The following is a 23,561-nucleotide window of genomic DNA, read 5'->3' on the forward strand; positions in this document are numbered from 1 at the left end:
TGGATGAAAATGACATAGTGGTCAGGAATAAAGCTAGTTTGGTTGCTAAGGGCTACTGTCAAGAAGAAGGAATTGATTTTGATGAAACCTTTGCTCCTGTTGCAAGACTTGAAGCCATCAGAATTTTCTTAGCCTATGCAGCCCATGTCAATTTCAAGGTCTATCAAATGGATGTCAAAAGTGCTTTTCTAAATGGAGATTTGAAGGAGGAAGTCTATGTAAGTCAACCTCCTGGTTTTGAAGACCCAAAATTTTCAGGATATGTCTACTATCTTTTGAAAGCACTTTATGGATTGAAGCAAGCACCTAGAGCTGGGTATGATACTCTGTCAAAGTTTCTCTTAGAAAATCACTTCACTAGAGGTATTGTTGATAAAATATTATTCTTTAAAAATGTTAATGGCTCTAATATACTTGTTCAAATTTATGTAGATGATATTATATTTTGTTCTACAGATGAAAAACTTTGTAAAAAGTTTGCCAAATTGATGCAAAGTAAATATGAAATGAACATGATGGGAGAACTAACTTACTTTCTTAGTTTACAAGTTAAGCAAGTTAGTGATGGAATATTATTAGTCAAAATAAATATATTTATGATCTTTTGAAGAAGTTTTATCTAATGGATTGCACATCTGCAAAAACTCCCATGGCCACTGCAACTAAACTTGAATTAAACACAACTGAAAAGTCTGTGGATATTTCAAGCTATAGAGGCATGGTTGGCTCACTTTTATATTTAACAGCTAGTAGGCCAGATGTAATGTTTGCTACCTGTCTCTGTGCTAGATTTCAGGATGATCCTAGAGAATCTCATTTAATAGCTATTAAGAGAATTTTCAGATATCTCAAGGGAACACCAAAACTTGGCATTTGGTACCCTAGAGATTCTGGCTTTGATCTAACTGGTTATTCAGATGTAGATTATACAGGTTGTAAAATTGATAGAAAAAGTACTACATGAACCTGTCAATTTCTAGGAAACAAGCTAGTATCCCGGTTCAGTAAAAAGCAAAATTCAGTTTCTACTTCTACAGCTGAAGCTGGATATATTGTTGCTGGTAGTTGTTGTGCAAAGATTTTATGGATGAAAAATCAATTATTAAACTATGGTCTACAAGTGAATAAGATTCCTATTTTCTGTGATAACACAAGTGCTATTGCCATCACCTGAGAATCCAGTACAACATTCAAGGACAAAGCACATTGACATCAAGTACCACTTCATTAGAGAGCATGTTATGAATGGTATTGTGGAACTTCATTTTGTTCCAAGTGAAAAACAACTTGCAGAAATATTTACCAAACCACTTGATGAATCCACCTTCACTAGGTTGGTAAGTGAGTTAGGTATGCTTAATTACTCATAATCTACTTTGAAGTCTAAGTAAATTGAAATGCAGCCAGAGTAAAAGTTGATATTTTCTTTCTCAGATAAAATTTTGACTAAGTCAGAATTTATATCTCGACGGATGTTCATTATCCGTTGAAAATGAATATTCGTTGAACTTTATATCATCCATCGAAATATCAATTATTACTCTGGGTAATTTTATCATCATCCATCAAATTGTACTCAATCTTAGACGTTAATTTTGAGCATCATCCGTCGAATTTACTTGCAGCTTGTATGTATATTTCAACGGATAATCTTAGAATTTTGACAGTTTTTCTTATTTTTAAACGGTTATTTTGGGTTAATTTGATTGGTTACTTTATTTTACTTTTTACTTTTTGACAGTTTATTTATGAGAAAGTATAAAAGCTAATTACATTTCTATTCTTTGTTTTTATCATTCTCAAAACAATTTTTCTAACTTCTTCTTCCCAAAAGCGAAAACTCTCTCTATAACTAATCTCAATCACAGCAATGACACCCGTAGTCAAAATCATGTCCTCAACTGGGTTTGTTTATGAAAAGAACAACTTTGTGGCCTTGGTGAACAAGCAAATTCCAGCATCTGAAGACTATCACAAGATGATGGAGTTTATACTAAACTGCAAGTTGAGCTATGCCATGCTTGAGTGCCCAAACATTTACTGTGAGGTTGTCGAGGAAATTTGGACTACATTTGTGTTTAACTCAAAGGACAAGACTATTACCATCACTCTCAAAGGTAATGAACACTATGTTAGCTGTGATGCAATTGAAAAGTGTTTTAAATTGCCTGAAAATAACACACTTGCTCCACATACAGACACTTCTGTGAGTAACATGCTAGTTTCCATGGGTTATGCTCTTGATGCCACTAAATTAGGTGATGTTAGGAGACTAGGTCTTTAAAAAGAATGTAGTTTTCTGTGTGATTCATTTATCAAGGTGTTTTCTGGAAAAATAAGTAATTTTGATGTTGTATGTTACTCACTTGTTCATATGCTTTACATGCTTCTTAGTGATAAGTATTTCAATTTTAGCACTTCTGTCATTTATGAGATAGGGAGTAAATTAGGGGATATTAAGAAGAGGTCTAAGAATATCTATTATGCTAGATTTTTCATGATGCTAGCTAATTTTATTTCTGAGAATCTCACCATTGAGAACCCAACAAATAAGTTAGCTTGTTGGGTCCAAGAGAGGAGAATTATTGCTAACTTGAACATGGCAAATCATCACAAGGATGTTAAACTTGTGTACATGCCAATCATGGAGTTGCATTAGGTAAGTGAGGTAAATGTTTCTGTCTCTCCCACTATTTCTCATCCACCTACTCTTTGCCATCAACTGTGGCAATGACATCTGTGAATGTGACCAAACAGATGCCTACCTAAGCCACAAAATCAAAAGTTTCAAAATTAAGGTCAAAGAAAGCCCCTTTAGTTTCTCTCAACAGAAGCTAGTTGTAAAATCCACTAAAAACCAAGATGGGAGTATGAAGGGAAGTGAGATTGGTGAGGCATAGGGTGAACATCATAGAAGCCCTAAGAATAAGGTTGGAGACGTGAGTGAATCCCAGCCTAGCCACACTGCAGTTTTCCAACAAACTGTAGTGATTAATAAGGACATTAACTCATTGCTAGTTGCATCCTCCAAAAAGGATGTGACTATTGAACAAAGCTCTCAGCCAAGAGCACATGCCAAAAGGGTAACAGACACAAGCTCACCCCAAACTTATGCCAGAAAGAAGAAATACAAAACCATTGGCGATACACAGGGTGCACACACTGTGCCTACTTCAGTTAAAGACTCAGTACATGCACCTTCTCAAAGTCAGGTTGATGTGGCTCCAATAAATGTGAAGTCACAACCAAAATCTTTAATAATTGAAGCACCTAACACACCAAACTCACCCATACATTTACTAGATGTTGATATGATTCATACATCAATTCTTGATTTTCCATCTCTAACTCTCATGGAGGAGCCAAGAATCCAAGCAAGTGAACATCATCTTTTAGATAAATTGTTGGCTCACTTGCCATTTCTTTCTGAGTCTACTGAAACATCTGTGCAATATCTCAAATCAATCACCACAAATTCAACGGTAGTCTCTACTCCAAACTCTATCATTTCCACTATCTCGGCGGATATTGTTCATCCGTTGACAAGTGATTGTATCTCGACGGATGTGCTTAACAACAGTCATCCGTTGAAACTCTCAACTACTATTTCGACGGATGCTCCTCATCCATTGAATATTACTGCACCACTTCAAACTTCAACAAATGTTACAAGTGCAGATGATCTAGTAGTTGTACAATCACTCTTAGGACTGAGAGAAGGGAGTGAATTGAGTGAGTGGCTGAGTTGCTCTCAGGCAAAAGGAGTGGAAAAGAGTGAAAAACTGCAAGCTATTTCTTCCAGCTTAGCAAAAGTGAGTTAGTTGAGTCCCACCTTAGTAGGTGAAGGTGAGGGTGTGAGGGTGGGGAGCCAAGGGGAGCTCTTGATGCAAAAATAGAGAGAACATGAGAGAAAAGCAGGTACAGTAGAGATAAGGATGGAAACCATTGCTAGTGAGTCAATGAATTTCAGTGATGCAGAAAAAGAGAAACTGTTTCAGCAAGAATATCAAGCTGTCATAGATTCTATCTCTTTGGATGCTGAGAAATTTACTCATCCTGTTACAGCATATCACCTTTTGGATGGACAGGGCAATGAGGAGGCTGAGAAGTTACTCAACCTGGTGCACACTACTGCTTCTATGTAAAGGGCTAATGATGCCATCACAGCCATGCCACCCACAGCTAGTGATGACATTGATTATGGAACTGGTGGTTTTGAGGATCTATTTGGGGATGAAGATGATGATGAAGGAGATTCCATGGACATAGGGGGAGAAGTAGGCCCTAGCTCTAGATCAAACATGCCATCTTGGGTGTTTTCTAAAGCATGTGATGAACATCATTTCAAGTCCACTCTTTCTCATATCATTCAGCAAACTCAGACAACACTTCAAGCTACTACGAATGCCAACACCAAGAGCCTTCTACAAGCACATCTGCATTCTCTTCAATTGTATCAAATTCAATCTATTAAACAAAATCAGGATGTCACTGAACTGAAGACTGAAATTGATCAAATCAAAAAGGATGTTATTGAGAGATTGGATGCCAAGTTTCCAAGCACAATTATGCTAGACATCAATAGACAACTAAGAAAAAATTCAGATCTAACCAGCAAGGTGGATTCCTTAGACAAAAGGCTCAAAACCCTAAAAACTTCAATCACTGAAATTCATCTCCATCAAGCCCAACAAACTGTGCTACTTCAGAAACTGGTGGTTGCACAGACCTCAACCTCCACTCAACTTGATGCTAACAAAAAGGGGGAGAAAGATATTATTCTAGTTAGCCAAGGGGAGTCAACAAGTAAGGGGAAACAAGTGCTCAAAATTCAAGTAAGCAAAGTAATTGTTCCAGTAGTTACTTTCCCCAAGCCACCAGTCTTGGACATCATTGATCTAATTAAGATAGCAGCTGCTAAGTTGGAATCAAATGAGAAATCTAAACAGCTTGATGTTACAGCAGTTTAGAAAGAACTGTATGACAAATGGAAGAAGATTGATGAAGAAATTTAAAAAAAGTTTGGTCCAATTAAGAAGAAATACAAGGTCTTTTCTCACTTCTCTCAGTTGAGACAAATTTTAATCAATGAAATGATCCTAGGGAACTTAGAAAGGGGTCAACCCTCAACAATCAAGTCTCAAAAGGCTAGTGGGATTTTTAAGCCAAAATGAAATTATCCAAAAAACCTCAGACAAAAATCCACTAGACCTATCATATGAAACCCCTAGGCCATATGAAAAGAAACTGCTTGGAAGGTCCATAGCTTTCTTCAAAGATCCTAGAGACTCAGTGCTAAAGAAAATGATTGCTAAAATCTACAGAAATGGTAAACTGATCTGTGTAGTACTTGGATATCCATAATTTACATAGGCTAAGAAAGAGGAAAAGGTGAGGCTCAAACAACAACAAAAGCAAGCAGCTTTAGAAGGCAAGAACCAAGCTAAGAAGCCTGTAGTCAAAGAAACTGTTTTGCCAACTGAGAATCTGGGTGAAGGAAAGAAAGAAGAACAAAAGCAGATAAAAAGGAAGTTTAGATACAGGATGCATGCAAAGAGGAAGATAAATTTTGATGAAGACAAGGAAGACTACATGCCATCCCAATCTACAACCTCAAGCCAATCAGCCATATCTACTGTGAAGGAAGCTGAATTCAAGGTTGATCCTAACATCACCTTTCATGGTGATCATGTTGTTCCAAAGGATGAGCCTATAGATTGGGACAACTTGCCTCTTCCCTGATCTAAATCTTCCAATCTTTTTCAAATGAAGGAAGACAAAGGAAAGAGTAGTCAAAACAGTCAAGCCTACCAAGCTCAAATCCAAGCAAGTGGTCAAACCCAAACCTATTGTCAACAAAGGAGATCAACTCTTCATATGTGATATCAAAGAATTTTCAGACATAAATCTCTATCAGGATGAGCTTGAAGAAGTCAGATCTATTGATGCCTACAAGCACCTTCTAGAGAGACCAGTCTTCAGGTACAAGGGTAGTAAAGAAATTACATGGCCACTTCACAGAATTCTCAATGAAGGCTATTCAACTTGAGTGACTGTCTTCTTCTCAATCAAGAAAAACTTTGGATTCAACATAGTAGCCAAAAAAAATGGTACTAAACAAGATTGAGGAGATAAGAAATAGATGGAGAGGACCAAATGCACTCCCAAGAGTATTGACTATTTCCTTCACTAGAGATAGGGTGCATTTGAGGCCATACTGGATCATGGAGTTCAAGAATGAAAAGAACAGTAGAAGATTCTTCAGACCGGAAGATCAGCTAAAGATTGCAAGCAATGAAACTCTAAAATAAATGCAATAAAAGCCGGATCTAACAAATAATGAAGAATCATAATTTTACAGACAACTCCAAAACCAGATTGAAGAGAATGATGTGAAGCTGGGAAAGAAGCCAAGGCAATCAAGGAAATGATCTTAATTTGCTCAGTCCAGAGAAGCACCTTGAAAATGATCTGTAAGACACTCTACAAATATTTCTTTGTGAGAATTTTCAATAAAATGCAGCACTTCAAACTTTAATCTACTGTATTTCATTCTGTATTCATAGAGTGTTTTGTTATCATCAAGTTTCTCTTAATTTATGGCTACAATTCTAGTAGACATAAATTGGGGGAAATTGTTAGGAAAATGTTGTGTACTTGATGATAACTTGAATAAAATACTTAGTAGATTTTAGTTAAGTGAACTTGTAGCTTTCAACGGATGATCATTTTAAACCAACGGATGATCATTTTAAACTTCCGTTAAAAGAGTAGCTTATGTAACAGTATTACTAGTAGCACATTTCTGCATACTTGGATAGCTTAGTGAACTAGATGTTATAGATTATTCAAGTCATGTTAACTTCTAGATTGATATGCAAGATAGGATGGTTAATTGTAAATATTAGATGCCTTTTAATCTTATGTAAATGAAGTAGAGTTAAATATCAAGAAGACAGTCTCAACGGATGATTTACAAAGCTTCAATGAATAATCAACATAAGTCTCGACGGATGGTCAGACAAAGTTCCAACGGATGATCAATCTAAGTTTCAACATATGTTCAAATTCAAAAGAGCAGTTGATAGTGACTTGACAGTCACATGCGTTGGTTGTATGCAAATGGAATGTGGCAGCCTGTTTGAAAAGATTTAGAGAAAAAAGAAGTATTTCCATTTTCATGCTAAACAGATGATATTCAAAGATACTGGAAAGAGAAGTGCAGTAGCATGAAGTTGGACTAGATATAGTTTGTCTTATTATCTTGTCTTTTTATCATGTAACTTGGTGATATATAAACCAAGTGTAGCAAGTTGAATAGTATTCAAGGTAGTAAGCAAAAACTAGAGAAATGGATAAAGCAAAATCTGTAAAGAATTTCTCTGTAGTTCTTGTTGTTCAACTTGTAAGCAGCTGTGTACTATTTGTATCACAGAGTTCTCTACTTAATATATATCTCTGGTGGAAAATTTCAATCCACCAGAAAGTTTTTAAATACTTGTATTTAATTGCTTTGTGATTTGATTTCTGTTATATTCTTATTCTACACTATTGCAAGTCAAACATAGTTATTTATTTGTAGAAGAATCATTCTTAAAATCCAAAAAGAAGCCAGAATTACATTCAACCCCCCTTCTGTAATTTTTGTTTAGATTGTTTGGGAATAACAATTGGTATCAGAGCAAGCTCTTGAAGAACTAAGAGTTTAAAGATCACAACAACTAACAAGATGAGCAGAAAATATGTTGGAGTAAAGATTTCATTTCTGGACAAAGACAACTATCACCATTGGAAGGTGAAGATGCACCTGCATCTCCTATCTCAAGATGAAGCATTTGTGGACTGCATTGAGAAAGGTTCACATGTCCCTATGAGAACTGCTACAGAAAATGAACCATCTGTCCCAAAGCCTAGAGCATAATGGTCTGATCCTGATATTGAACAAGTTCATAAGGATAAAAAGGCCATGAACATCTTGTTCAATGGTGTTGATGGTGACATGTTTGACAACATCATAAACTGCAAAACTGCTAAGGATGGTTTCAAAATAAATTTTATATTTCAAAATCAAATATAATAGAATTTCTTTGGCATCATGTTCATATATACATTTGATAATATTTAATAAAGTAATAAATTATATGTATAAATAAATTACGGTGTTTTATATTGGGGAGATTTCAAATTTTGGCGAGGGACCTATAAGGCAGAGGCTTAGAGCAATTCCAACAACCTTCTTACATTTTCACTACAAATAATATAAATAAACGAGTCCCTAATTATTTAGGGGTCAAAATCAAACAATTTCTCCAATAGTTCTACTTAAACTCCATCTCTATCTATCTATTTACTCATTAAAGTCATTTATGTTAAATAGATGGGTAAGAAAAATATAACATAATAATGGTTGAGGCTGTGGTATTCACTTCTAAAAATGAGAAAATATTTGAAACTCCTGATATTGATGTTATAGAGAGAGACAAGTAGCTTGTTTGGAGAAATTTTTTATTTTCATTTTTTCAAAATTTGACTTAAGAATTTGGAGTTGCACTTATTGCCTTAACCCCACCCACGCCTTCACATTTATAATCTAAAATATATTTGACAACCTTAATATTATATTATCAATAATTAAAAATCAATAAAGTAATATCTAATAAAATAATAACATTATTTGAGCATTATATTTCTAGATACCAACTTAGATTACTAGAGTAATATTTTCATTAAAAATATAATGTAATATTTTAGAAAAATCCTTAAGTGACCAATGAAAAATATAAAGTGTGTTCATATATAATTTTCATTTATTTTAAATCAATTTAACATATATTCAATAACAAAAGTCAACTGTCAAATTGTTTTTACTATAATGAAAAATACATATAGTTGAAAAATGCAAAAAATCGTAAATTGCTTTTTAAATCAAATAATAGATTTTATATTATGGTTAAAAATGATTTTTTAGAAATATCTTGACCAATAAATCACCACATACTTTAATATATATATACCTTTTAATGACTAATTAAAATAAAATTTGGTATAATTAACAAAAAGAAATATTGGGAAAAAAATCTTAATTTATGACTTAAATACGACTTATCTTAATTTACGGAAAGACCTCAAAATCTTAAGGATGAACTCACTTTGTTAAAAAGAAGATAAATATTTTTTTTAAATCTCACGAGAGAAAAATTTATAATTATATTTCCAAAATCAAAATTTATGAATTAAATATGACTTATCTTAATTTACGGTTTGCATCCAAAAAATAGCGGTCCTTGATTTTCTAGGATAAAAAAGAAAATCTCAAAACAAAATATCACTCACGATCTGAAGACTCTATAGACTTGTTGCTAGTAATATTTGGATGAAATAATTTATCGATTTTAATGTTTTACAAACAGAACAATAAGTACAAAATGAGGTGGGCTGGTGTATAAAATCAAAAGTATACATACACAGTCGTATATCTATATGTCTAACCCACACAGCAGCAGCAGCTCCTCCACCAACAACTCCTCGAACAAGCGCTCTTCATCTTCTTCATCTAACGCCGCCGCGCCGTTTTTTTCTCCGATGAAAAAAGCGAAGTCTCAGGCGGTGGCTTATTCTCTCGATTCCAACAAGAACGGTCTCTCACAACACGCTCGATTTGACGATAACGACGCTATGATTGACGATCCTAACCCTAACGACGCCGTTGATCCTTCTCCGTCGAGTACTAATTTGGCCCGGAAGAAGGCTACTCCGCCTCAGCCGGCGAAGAAGTTTGTTATTAAGCTTAATAAAGGTATTTTTTGAATATTTTTTTATTAATTAGTGAATTATTAGTGTTGTTTGTGGATTTTAGGGTTGATATTTAGTGATTTGGTTGTTGATTTGTGGTTTTGTTGTTTTTGAATGTGTGATTGTTTGTTTAGGGTTTGGGGAAATGGAAATGAAGTGTAAATTGATGTCGTAATTGGATGCGGAATAGTTGTGTAGGATGTTCTAGGGTTGAGTTTCGGAATTCGTAAATGATTGGGAGTATAATGTGTGTGGGGGAGGGGTACTTATACTGTTTTTCGTATTATGAATTGAGTAGTGTTAACATTTATTTGGAGATTAATTTTAAAATTAGAGTATGAAATGACAGTCGTCGTGCAAAGGCAGCTTAAATGAAAAGTGGTGTGGTGGTGTTTCAGTAAGAAGCTGTTACTTGGGAAACTCTAGTGAATTAGTAATGTCTTTTTTAGTGGATTTAATTAGAATAGTGAGGTAGTAACACAATTTGATGCTAGTAATAAGAACTTGCAGCTTATTGGTGGTGCAGAATGTGTTGCTTTTGATGATTCAAATGACACTGTTTTGGTAACATAAAAATATCACGTTTCCTAAATTTGGACATTCAGTTTGTTGTTTACACAACTTTAGTTTCCCCCAGATGAAGTACCTTGGTAGTGTTGATAAAACCAAAAGTGAAGATGATCATTTAATATACTTTTGCGGTTATGGAGAAAAACGAGTAAATTACAGAATTAATAATGCTTTTAATGGAAAAATCAATTAGAACAGTAACCTGGTGAGACAAATTAATTAGGCAAGCCAGTTTTTATCATAAAAAAATAGGTGCTTTTGTCATATCTTTGATATGGTGTTGTTCATAATTATTTCCTCTAGCTTTTGTAGTCACCATAATAGTGTAGGATATTTCTGACATTGTAGTAAAATTGTTTCTCCTCTTAACGTATGGCTTTCTGGGTGAAACGTTGATGCGAAGGCCACAATGTTGGAGAGTTCTGAGTTGACCGTATATCACATAAGTGTTGATATTATGTTAGATAACTGAGTTGAAACTTTTATGTATCCAGTTTATGTATGCGTACAGCTAAAAATTGGAATGAATTTCTTCTCTTCTATGTACTGTCTGAGATTGTTGGGTTCACATTTACATTGCTTGTTTTCTTATAGCTAAACCGACGATACCTACAAACTTCGAGGAGACTACATGGGAAACATTGAAGTCAGCAATTACTGCAATATTCTTAAAGCGACCAGATCCTTGCGATTTGGAGAAGCTCTATCAGGTAGAATTTTGAATAAAAATTCCTTTAATATTTTTTAACATTAGATTTTCATTGTGAAGTAACTGATTACCATCATCAGGCTGTCAATAACCTTTGCCTGCACAAAATGGGGGGAAGTGTTTATCAGCGAATCGAAAAAGAATGCGAGACGCACATCTCCGCTGCATTACAATCATTAGTAAGACAGAGTGAAGATCTTGTGGTTTTCTTGTCACTTGTTGAGAAGTGCTGGCAAGATTTCTGTGATCAGATGTTGATGATCCGTGGCATAGCATTGTATCTTGATCGCACTTATGTGAAACAGACTCCAAATGTGCGTTCATTGTGGGACATGGGTTTGCAGCTGTTTCGCAAACATCTTGCACTAGCTTCAGAAGTTGAACACAAAACTGTATTTGGTCTCCTTAAAATGATTGAGAGTGAAAGGTAAAGTTCAACTTTCAGTTCACTGATGCTACTCTATTTTTCACTTTTACCCACCCTTCTTGGAAAAAAATAAGAAAAAGAAAAGATGCTTGCATTGTTAATTAGAGACGAACTAGTTTTAATGCTTAAAATTGCTTATTTCGGAGTGTGAAAGAGATGACTAATGAGACTATCCATTGATGATCTATTTAAACAGTGTTTAAGTTGGCAATTTTGGTAGAAAGTAGAAATCCTACAACTAGTAGTAATTTGATAAATTAAATGTCTCAATTCTCAGTTTTGAATATCATAAGAAAATTGATAGATGCCATTATGGATTTTGAATATCATAACAGCACTAAACGAATGTAGTGAACATCTGTGCGGTTATTTATTCCATACTTGAGCTCATGCAATGCTATTGCTGGCACCCATAGTATATAGAAGCTGCCATTGAATTTTAAGCTGATGTATAAAAATTTAAGACAGCTGTCCTCTTTTGATGCACATTTCATTAAACTGGGCGCCTTTGTTAAAATGTAGAGCTTAAAATTCTTGTAAAGGTTTTCGCTCCATGGCCAGATTCTGAGGTTTCAGAAAGAGAACCATTTGTGGAAACTTTGATTAAGCTTCTTTTGTCTTATATATTATGATATTAATCTTTCCTCTTGTGGTGTTTCAGACGAGGCGAAGCAGTGGATAGGACTCTCCTTAATCATCTTCTAAAGATGTTCACAGCATTAGGAATTTATTCGGAAAGCTTTGAGAAACCATTTCTTGAAGGCACTTCTGATTTTTATGCTGCTGAAGGAGTGAAATACATGCAACAGGCAGATGTTCCCGACTACCTAAAACATGTGGAGGTGTGTTTTTCATTGATGCCACCTTACGTGCTTGTTTAAAGCTCTGGTTTATTGTTCTATTTTCTGTGCAATTTATAAATGAAAAGTAGCTGAAACTTTTAGAACATCCATCCACAGATCTACATTATACGAGTTTAGATTGTCTAAAATTTTTGGGAATTCTATCTCTGCAGGTAAGGTTGCATGAGGAACATGACAGGTGTGTACTTTACTTGGATATTTGTACAAGAAAGCCCCTTGTAGCAACTGCAGAACGACAACTTCTTGAGCGTCATATTTCAGCAATTCTTGATAAGGTGTGAATAAACCAATTATTTTGATTCTTTGCTTCTATTAGTATTTTCTAATTTTTGAAAGTTGCACACAATGTGTTTTATCTGGTTCCTTGATGGCTCCAGGGGTTTACTATGCTGATGGATGGGAGTCGCATTGAGGACCTGCAAAGAATGTACATGCTTTTCTGCAGAGTTGATGCCCTTGAATCACTAAGGCATGCACTTAACTCGTATATCAGAAAGACTGGACAAGGAATTGTCATGGATGAAGAGAAGGACAAAGATATGGTGTCTTGCCTCTTAGAATTCAAGGCATCCCTTGATAGAATATTGGAAGATAGCTTTTCTAAGAATGAAGCATTTTGCAACACAGTCAAGGATGCATTTGAGCATCTCATTAATCTTCGCCAGGTATTATATTCTCCCTTAACATTATACCATTGTTGTATAAGTATTTTAATCTACATATAATTTATTTCTCGCTTTCTTAATGTTTTTATACTACATATACATGTAGGTAGGTATCAGGCCCCAACATCAATCATATTACCTTCCTTGTGGAAATAGATCGCATAATTAATTTATAGTGGAATACTAAATCCTACTGAAAGTAAAGTCAAAGTTTGTGTATATATTGCGGAAAAAGTCTTACCACTAATTCTATATTTATTAACCTTTAAGTTTTAACTTGATAAGTTTTTGTGCTTTACCCAGAACCGTCCTGCTGAATTAATTGCTAAGTTTTTGGATGAGAAACTCCGTGCCGGAAATAAAGGTACATCAGAGGAGGAGCTGGAAGGAATGCTTGATAAAGTATTGGTGTTGTTCAGATTTATACAGGTAAGACGGATTCAAAAGGCTAGTGAAGTTAATTCAGATACTCTATGGGCCAATATTTCATATACATGCCTTGATTTTAATCTGTTGTGATTTAGGGTAAAGATGTATTTGAAGCTTTTTATAAGAAGGACCTAGCGAAAAGGCTTCTGTTAGGAAAGAGTGCTTCAATTGACGCAGAAAAATCAATGATTTCAAAGGTAAAGAATGTTTTCTAATTTGGAAATGGTCTTTTAGAAGAAAAAAAACCTGATCATCATTTTGACTTGAGAGATGTATTACTATTTCAGTTGAAGACAGAGTGTGGCAGTCAGTTTACGAACAAACTTGAAGGGATGTTTAAGGCATGTATCTCACTCTTTAACATTTCTTTCAGTTTCTCTATGATCTTTCAAGTACAAGTTGTCTAACTGAATGGGGAGTAGCATTACTTGCATACTCCTATTAGCAAATTAGTTTTCAACATGAACATGAAATTCAGAACTGTTTTAACATGAAGTAGGAAATTTGAAGTGCTTAATTCTTTCCCCAACTTACACATGTTCAAAACATTGTGTAGTGCTAAGTTTAGATGTCTCATGTATATCCAACTGGATATTTGATGGTGTGGCTTTGTTATGTACTTGTGAATATAAAACTGGAGTTCAGAGAATACTTGACACATTCCTCTCTGAATCTCCTCCTAGGAGCACCACTGAATTTATAAGTAGAGGAATTAATTAGTTTATATGTAGGGTCTAGGTATATGAGTATTTATTATATTGTTTATTTAGATCTTGTGTGACACGGAATCCGTACCAGATTTGTCCATTTGAACCCGACAATTCTTTTCCATCTCCGGAAGAAGTCATAGGTTGCTGGACACAGTTAAAGGGATTACATAAAGATGTAAGGAGAATGAGACTGAAAGAGATGAAGAGGTTAAGGTTTTTAATGAAGAAGACAATACTAAAAAGAAAGAGAAGAGACGACTTCATGGTTACAATATGATGAAGTGTATAAACCATAGAATGTATAGCAAATTCATCCAGACTCTCTTTTGTCCACATTCATTTTTTGATTTAGTGATTGCAGCCATCTATTTTCAACAAGCATGCACCTTTTATATTATTATATTTTTATTATGCATTTCATGAAAATTTGAAATAAGGATTTACAGGACATTTAAAAAGATTGTCTAGCTTTTTAATTTCAAAATTTTATTGATACTATGATTTTTTTTAAATTATTAATTAAAAAGATAATGCAAAGTGTCAATATATTTTTCTTTAATCTTAATATATAAAATTATTTCATTTAATTTAAATATTGCCATGTGTGTGTCCCTGTATCCTTTCCCAGAGCATACCATACCCGAGTTCGAGTAACATACTTTCAGTCATCTATTTTAGCCTACTTGTTTGGGCTCTAAATTAGGTTTATATTTTCCCTATTTATACTTCATCGGAGATAATACTGTTTTTTATGCGTTATTAATAACTTCTAATTTATGTTAAGATTTATGGAGCTTCTTCTTTGACCGTTGAAAAGTATCCAACTGTAAACTCGCTGGGTAGGAGTAGGAGGACTTTAACTTAGAGTTTAAATAAAATCAAATAATTTTTCATATAACTTTTATATTCGCTAACTAAATTTTTTATATTTCTTATATCTATTACTCCCTCCCCCCCTCCCTCAACTCTTTACATTGGGGAACGGGGCTCGGCATGCACTTTAATGCTCTTATTAAATGTAGTTGCATTAATATTTTTTTTTAAAAATTTCTTCGAAATACAAATATAATGTTCAAATTTTTATACAAAAAAAAGAGAAAATTTTAAAAATAAATTACGGGAATATACTTTATAGTTACCTTAAAATGCGTGTCAAGCATGTGAAAAAAAACTGTAAAGAAATGAGGGGGATGGAGGTAGTATATGTTACATTAATATATTGGTTATATTACTCGTATTAGATTCGAGCCTTTATCAACAAGGTTCTTGGTTGAGTTTATGAAAATTTTCAGACTTGAGTCATTGACTTAACAACCATGTCATAACTACTCTTTTCATAAAACCTTACAATTCTTCGATATGGTCCGGGGGTCGAACATTGGTGCGGGAGTTGGGAGTGTTAGTTTGACTTGTAAAATTGTGGTTCATTTTTTGTTGTTTTGTGCACTTGTTAAATATTAATTAAATTATCTATACCACATTTAAGTTGTATGTACTTAATTACACGTGACATATTTTGACCAGTTAATTAAAGTGTAGTGTAAACAAGTAGTCCATACACATTTGTATCACATTCTCACATGGATGAAATTTTGGGGTACCCGTTGATGTGGGACGATTAATCAAATAGAATGAGGTACTTCCATAGTAGGCGTTTATGCTTTATTGTTATCTTAGAATAGGCTACAAAAATGGTTTAAGAGAAAACAAGAAGCACTCCTTATGGATCTAAATAGAATAAACAAGGCAAACAACTCCAAAATGTTTGCCCGTGTAATAGGTCTAAAAGAAAGAACAATGAAATAATAAATATTGTAAAATATAAATCAAATAGAACAACCTATATATACTTTATATTACTCGGCTCAGGTTATGATCTACTATCCTCTACAACACATACTTAGTAATAGATGCACCAAGCTGTTCAATTTATTATGAAAATGCACGTAGTATCATGTCCCGAGTTATTAATTCACCTTAATGGCTGGATGTAAATGCATTTATCGTAAATTAAAGTTCATATTATAGTAGAAATGAATATAAAATGGTGCTTCAACAGTAGTGAGGAGAGACAGGATGGAGGCGGAGAACAGCCTATATATATAGAAACTTGGTGGCTACTCCTACAGTGCCAATGATGTTACTATGGTGACCTAATATGATGCTAATATCATAATTGTGCTATATTCATTTAACAATAATCTCAAATTTAGGAAAAAGGTATTTGAGGAGAATGAGATATTGTAGCTTGTCTACTGATATCTATGAAAAATTTACATGGTGATTCAACAGTAGAGAGGAAAGACAGGATGGAGGCGGAGAACAGCCTATATATATAGAAATTTGGTGGCTACTCCTACAGTGCCAATGATGTTACTATGGTGACCTAATATGATGCAAATTTCATAATCGTGCTATATACATTTAACAATAATCTCAAATTTAGGAAAAAGGTATTCGAGGAGAATGAGATATCGTAGTTTGTCTACTGATATCTATGAAAAAATTACAGGACATTGAATTGTCAAAGGAGATAAATGAATCTTTCAAGCAGTCATCTCAAGCTAGGACAAAACTCCCATCAGGAATCGAGATGAGTGTTCATGTTCTAACAACAGGGTAGGTTCATTGTTTGTGACATCATTTTGCTCAGTGATTTCTGATAACCAGGAACTAGCTTGTGGAAGAAATTTTATTTGTCATGTTGTTTGCTTGGCAGGTACTGGCCAACATACCCTCCCATGGATGTTCGGCTTCCTCATGAACTCAATGTCTACCAGGTTTGCCTAAATGCAAAGTCGCGTAAAGCTTTGCTGTTTGGATTTCTAATGCATGCTTAACTGACATGTTTCTGTTTCTTATTGCAACAGGACATTTTTAAGGAATTCTATTTAAGCAAGTATAGTGGAAGGCGATTAATGTGGCAAAATTCACTAGGTCACTGTGTCTTAAAAGCAGAGTTCCCCAAAGGTAGAAAGGAACTGGCAGTTTCTCTATTTCAGGTTTGTCTTTTGATTGATTGTATTAAATATTGCTAATCTGTTGCTACTGGATACAAATTCTGACACTTGGAATAATATCTTAATTGTATCTCAGACTGTTGTATTGATGCTGTTTAACGATGCCGAAAAGCTTAGCTTTCAAGATATCAAGGATGCAACTAGCATCGAGGATAAGGAACTTAGGAGGACTCTACAATCTCTTGCCTGTGGTAAAGTGAGAGTCCTCCAAAAGGTACATAACATAGTAGAACATCTTCTATTTATGAAAACAAATTAATTTGATTTCTTATGTTTTGCTCAAATGGTGTATCATCGTCTTTGCAGCTTCCAAAAGGGAGAGAAGTGGATGATAATGATTCATTTTCATTTCATGATCAATTTGCTGCTCCTCTCTATAGGATAAAGGTTAGGATGGATGTTTAATCTTTAGCTTAGAACAAATATGACTAGGTGATGGAAGTGTATCTAGTACCGAACATTGCCTTGTCATATGTGTATGTCGCGCTTTAGCCAGCATGAGAGCATGCAAGCATGACCTATATATTATAGTCTCTATTTCTTCCGTTTAAGCTATTTGGAGAGACCTCAAACTCAATGAGTGGACTCTGTTATTCTTTCAAGCTACTTATATAATAGTGGCACTCTGTCTTTTTTTTCTTTTCCGTGAGTACAGGTAAATGCAATCCAGATGAAGGAAACAGTGGAAGAGAACACAAGCACCACTGAAAGAGTGTTTCAGGACCGCCAATATCAGGTCAACTTTTCTTCATGTGGCAATTTTCTCGGAGAATTATGTGCAGAATTTGTACCTACAGTGACGGCTTATGCTAATAATAACATTTTGCAGGTTGATGCTGCTATTGTTCGGATAATGAAGACAAGAAAAGTGCTGAGTCATACTTTGCTTATAACTGAACTTTTTCAGCAGGTAAAATTATTTGTTCTTGCCCCCCACTCCGGTAGAGTGATGGGTTGAGGTGTCTCTTCACACGAACTTCAAAGTTTGATTTGCATCTTGCGAAAGATTAAATGCCAACAAAACAGCTACTTTTGTACTCAATCTATACTTACTTTTTATTAATTAGGGAAAGACCTTTTTGATGGAAATCACTAAATGATTTAATTAATTGATTTCAAATGGGTTCAATTCCCTGCAACTACGTATTTATACAGTATTTATATCTTCTATTTTACTTCTTTGGATTTACCCTGGCTCGATTCCCTACAGCTAGTATTATTATTTCTCAATAACAGAAACAGCTCACATGCACCGAGGACATAGATGCCCATCTGCTTTAATCCTTTCAATCATTAATAGAATAAGTATAGTTTTAAGCATTTTATGAAGACCTTGCTAGTAATACGAGCGTAATGTTTGTGACAGCTTAAATTTCCAATAAAACCATCCGATCTGAAGAAAAGGATTGAGAGCCTCATTGACAGAGAGTACCTGGAGCGGGACAAAAGCAATCCTCAAATATACAATTACCTGGCGTGAAACATGAATGCCTATTTATTGTTGATGGCTTGTGAAGCAGCAGTATCTCCCAAAAGATCCTCCACTCAGACCTGTACAGGAATTTTCAATTTTACATGTACTTTAGTTTTTTTTTCTTTTTTAATGTTGTACTCTGTATCCATAAGCATGCTTCTGGTTATATTTTGCTTTGAGATCAGTTTTTACTTGGATCAAGTATATACATGAGATGGTGCATCTTTACAAGAATTGACCTTTTTTGGAGTGCTATATTGTTGGATGTTCATTTAGGATGTGGGTGCAATTTTACTCCAAGATAACTTGTCTTTGGTAGTTAGAAAATTGACACAGAGTTATTCTGAACATCTTTGGGAGGGTAAAAGCCCTAAATATCACAATTTTAAAATTTTGCATTGGGAGGGTAAAAACTTAAATATCACCAAGTTAGAATTTTTGCACAAAAAAAGTAAAATACCACAAACCGTTGGTAATTGATGCTGGTTGTGTGTACAAAAACCGTGCTAAATTTTAAGATTTTTGGGATAGCATGCATTGAGTGTTTATTTCTTATATCACATGCATTGCATTGGTATTTCTGAATTGTGCGGGCTAGTTGCTATTTTGAGGGAGTGTTTTTTTGCTTTGCTAAAGCGATTTGAGCCCATTTTAGATGTGGCGAGTTTTTGTGCACTTGTATGTTAGTGGTATCTAGTGAACCTAATTCATGGATTTCTAAAATTGTTAAAAAGCCAACTTAGTTTCTAGTTTAATGTGCACTATAATCTACAAGTTTATAGACCAAATCATGCTTCATCAATCATCAATCAAAACATACGAGTAGAACTTTCTTTAAATTTGATTACAATATTTTTGTTCCAAGTCATAAAGTGAATATGTGATAGACCAAGAGAATACTTCGTTAATGTGACTAAATATTTAAATGAATCTGAAAGAAGAACATGTTTAAAGGTATGATCATGATAGCTTAATCTAGTAATTGCTTTAAATAAGTACATTGCTGTGTAAGCGGTTAATATAACCCGGTTAATATACAAAATAGGTATAAAGAATTTTTCCAAAATGATTTCATTTAATATTTCTACGACAAATCAGAGTTTGCCACTAATATTTTGGAACCAATTTTATACACACGGGGAAGATTGAAGAACATAAGAAAGCGGCTTTCCAAATGCTATTCTGTAAGTTCACAACACACGTATACACGACTACACAAATAATACCAAAAGCTCTAGGCTTTTTCCATTCTATTTTAAAACAAATCAAACCAGTATACTTTCCTCGGAAGGGGATCTTACCATCTAGGCTCGGAAGTAGGTCTAGTGATGGTAAAATTGCAAGCAAATATTACACTAAAAAGATTAGCGACACTATTTATATTTGCTCTAACAGACCTTTAAAATATATATAACCAGCCTCCGGAACACCAAACAGCATAGGAAGTGGAATCCAAGGTCTAAGCAAAGAGGACTTGTGCATTAGATGGAATCAAATTAGAAAAGGCTTTAGGTGCATTCACTACTTGCCATTGTACAGAAAATCTACAGCTCGTGGCGGAGTTGATCCCGGGGTTCAGTCCCAAGATATGGCCAACTGCAATGTGAAAGTCTCGACCAACAACATAAATCCTACAATCAAAGCAATTAACAGAGAAAGGCTTGCATATTTGATCAGGTAATGGAGGGCCTTCAACAGCTTTCCAACAGTCAGTATCCTCCTCATACACCTTAAGTTTTATCCTTTCATGTTCCGGAATAACAAATAAGTGCCCGTAAACAACTACGCTTGAACCAGTCCAGCCTTCCCTCATACCAGCAGGCATACTCTCCCAGTTATTAGTTCTTGGGTCATAGATTTGACCTTTCGGTACTTCATAAAAGGGCCAGAACCATCCTTCAGTTACAAGAAGCTTCCCGTTGAGGACTGCTGTATCGTAAGATGCCATATTCGTCTTCATATTTGCAATAAAGCGCCAAGTCTCCTTGTGAGGGTCCATTACTTCAGCAGAATTAAGTTCATAAAGATCACTGCTATTTCCTCCAGCCACATAAATCATTCCGTCAATCACCCCACAACCAAAAAATGAGCGTGCAGTAATCATCTTCTTCATTACGGTCCAACGATTCTTTTGAACTTCATACTTCATTACCACATGGAGAGGGCTATTGGCATCAGCAATCACAGCACCACAAACAAAGAGAGTGTTTTCCTCAGGAATAGAAACACATCTAAAGCCATGGTGGTATATATTTTCCTTGCAAGGCATTGCAGAAATAGAATGCCAAGTGAAATCTTTAAGGTCAAAAACCTGCCACTCAATTTTTTTGGTAAATTTGTGATAGGCCAAGACAAATAACCAAGGATCGTGAAATCCAAGCTCCTTTCGACATGTGAAGAATCTTTCCTTACTACCAAATAACTGATACCACTGCCTACAAACAGCCCTGCATGTTGTATGGCGCTCTACTGGTAGGCGTAAGAGACAATTGAGAGCAACATCATCTGGAAGACCTGGAACGAGAGGTTCCCCCGTAAAACACCATTCTAATTTTAGTAAGGGATTTTTTATAGATGACTCATTTCCATCCAATTTGAATTCGGAGGACAATGTCATCCTTGAATCACCTAGCTGCTTCTGCACCGCTACTTCGGGAGATAAAATTTGTACCCTTTCCATCAGAAGCTAGCATCCTGCATATTCTGAAATCATTCTAGTTAAATTATTATATGCATCTTAAGGTTTTAGTACATAAATTCAGTTTATTGCACGCCAATAATCTACCAAACAGATATCATAAACACAACAGAGACCTCCCAATAATATACAATCACTAGTAATGGATACTACATCTAGAAATTCTAATACTAAATTCATCACCATTAAAGGTTAGAAGTTATTTGAGAAAAGAAATGGTCACTTATACCACTTCTCTAAATAACAAACCTTGCAAGTAAAGTTATTGTAAACCTACTGCACATAAAAAATGAACAAAATTACCAAATCATCTATAGACATATAACAAAAAAGCTCATAACTAACTAACATCTCATTAATCAAAATAATCAAAAACACCCATTTCAAGAATCAGCGATACATGAAATATTTTTGGCCCTTACTTATGATTCAATAAGAAAATAGTGAACTAAAAAAATATCTGATAATATCGCTTTTTGATTCCAGAAAAATTAAAGAACAACAAATAGGAGCTTTAGTGGAGTAGAGGTTAATAAATGAACTTACACTGATGGGAGCTGTTAATATAAAGAGGGGGGGGGGGGGGTTAATAGATTGCAGAGTCTGGTTTGTATGGTTTAAAAAAATGAGATACTGAATGACGAAAGCTCCCTGAAAAAGGGATGTTTTTCTGGTGTTGTTTCCTCTGCATAGCAGCCGCTATATTGTACTTATGTGGCAACATGACAAACACACTTTTTCTATCTATTACGAGTAAAAGACGGACCAAACTGTAAAAAGTGATTTTGAAAAATATTTATTTGTGATCGTATTTGCTATTTCGGTTAATCGCATTATTTATTATTACAAATTTATGATTATTGCGATTGGTTTGCGATTCAGTCATTTAATATAAAATATTAAAAATCATAAAAAAGGAATCGCAACCTTTGTTATTCCCTACCAATATAACAACAGAATTACCAAACGAGGTTAAATAGAATTCTGGTTCTTTTCTGAAACTTTAAAAATTTCTTACAAAAATATATAACAGTGTTGAAATATGCTTGAGTGCGGATACACAATAATATTATTCGAAAACACAAAGTAAATAAATAGGTGTTTAAAAACTTTCTGGTGGATTGATATATCCATCAGATATATATATATATATATATATATATATATATATATTGAGAAGATAACTCTATGATGCTAATAGCACACAGCTGCTTACAAGTGTTTACAAACTTGAACTTGAGAGTATTCTATAGAGGATACAACTTGTTATGCTATCTTGTTCTTGCTTGTTGAATTGATTCGATGAATAAACTACTTGATACACTTGGTTTATATATTACCAAGTTACATGTGAAATAAGACAAAACATAAAACCTAACAGCTAGGTCCCATCACATGTTTCTTCATTTTTCTATCCAATGCAATCCAGTGATACTCCATCTTTGAACATCCCAGTTTTGAATGAAAATGAAAATACTTCATTTTCTTCTAAATCCTAAATTCAGGCTGCCAGATTCCTTTTTTATATAATCAACCCATGCGACTGTCAAGTCACTGTCAACTGCTATTTGAATTGGTTATTCGTTGAAGTTTCACCATCATCCGTTGACATTACAATTTGGTTATCCGTTGATGCTATAATTGTGTTTGTTAGGTAATGAATCACACACAGAGGGAGGGGTGAATGTGTTTTTGTGTTTTTCTGCTTTTCTTGAAGTGTTTATGGTGATGAACAAAGTAAATTAAAATCTTGTAGTGAAATGTGTTATTACTGAATTTAAACAGATAAAAATAGTGAACACCGATCTTTCAAAAGTCACTTAATTTTATATTAAAATTAAGAATGTCTTGCTACAAAATTTTTAGGCTCTTTGTTGATAAAGAGCTTAGCTTCTTCCTTGAAAGAATTCAAGATTTTCTGATCTAAAATGTTACATATAAAACAAAGCATCCAGTGTTTACTTTATAGAACAGTTGACACTAGTTATTACACAGTATGCAATAGCATGTACTAAACCCTATTTTTGGATAACCAAATCTTTATATTTCTGGCTTAGTGTATCTTTGCTAATCTTGCACGCCTGTGACTTTACTTTGCTAGTTAATCTTGACCCTTGATCTTGCACTCTTCAAACTGCTTTTGTAGACTTGTCAATCCAACTGATTGGATTGTTTGTTGATTGATAATCTTGGATATTTAACTG

The 23,561-nt window shown here is 34.4% G+C and overlaps 2 protein-coding genes across 5 annotated transcripts; one reads left to right on the plus strand and one right to left on the minus strand.

Moving 5' to 3' along the window:
* Nucleotides 1-9,436: 9,436 nt before the first annotated feature.
* LOC141664260 (cullin-4) lies at nt 9,437-18,914 on the plus strand. Its single transcript, XM_074470176.1, has 17 exons — nt 9,437-9,796; nt 10,957-11,072; nt 11,152-11,498; nt 12,160-12,340; nt 12,514-12,636; nt 12,739-13,026; nt 13,330-13,455; nt 13,551-13,652; nt 13,743-13,796; nt 16,678-16,784; nt 16,885-16,945; nt 17,036-17,167; nt 17,262-17,399; nt 17,492-17,572; nt 17,841-17,921; nt 18,015-18,095; nt 18,552-18,914. Exons 1-17 carry the CDS (start codon nt 9,481-9,483, stop codon nt 18,663-18,665), a joined length of 2,448 nt encoding a protein of 815 aa, XP_074326277.1. The 5' UTR covers nt 9,437-9,480; the 3' UTR covers nt 18,666-18,914.
* An 890-nt stretch (nt 18,915-19,804) lies between these two features.
* LOC141667068 (F-box/kelch-repeat protein At1g30090-like) lies at nt 19,805-22,039 on the minus strand. Of its 4 annotated transcripts, none has more exons than XM_074473415.1 (2): nt 21,904-22,039; nt 19,805-21,362 (listed from the first exon to the last, which is right to left on the minus strand). In XM_074473415.1, exon 2 carries the CDS (start codon nt 21,337-21,339, stop codon nt 20,119-20,121), a length of 1,221 nt encoding a protein of 406 aa, XP_074329516.1. In that variant the 5' UTR covers nt 21,340-21,362; nt 21,904-22,039; the 3' UTR covers nt 19,805-20,118. The 4 variants fall into 4 exon arrangements, with proteins under 4 accessions (XP_074329516.1, XP_074329518.1, XP_074329517.1 ...); XM_074473417.1 differs by having other exon boundaries at nt 19,805-21,353; nt 21,904-22,024; XM_074473416.1 differs by lacking the exon at nt 21,904-22,039 and adding an exon at nt 21,780-21,883.
* Between the last annotated feature and the right edge of the window lie 1,522 nt (nt 22,040-23,561).

Source organism: Apium graveolens, chromosome 6 (genome assembly GCF_009905375.1).
Source record: "Apium graveolens cultivar Ventura chromosome 6, ASM990537v1, whole genome shotgun sequence".
Lineage (NCBI taxonomy): Eukaryota > Viridiplantae > Streptophyta > Magnoliopsida > Apiales > Apiaceae > Apium > Apium graveolens.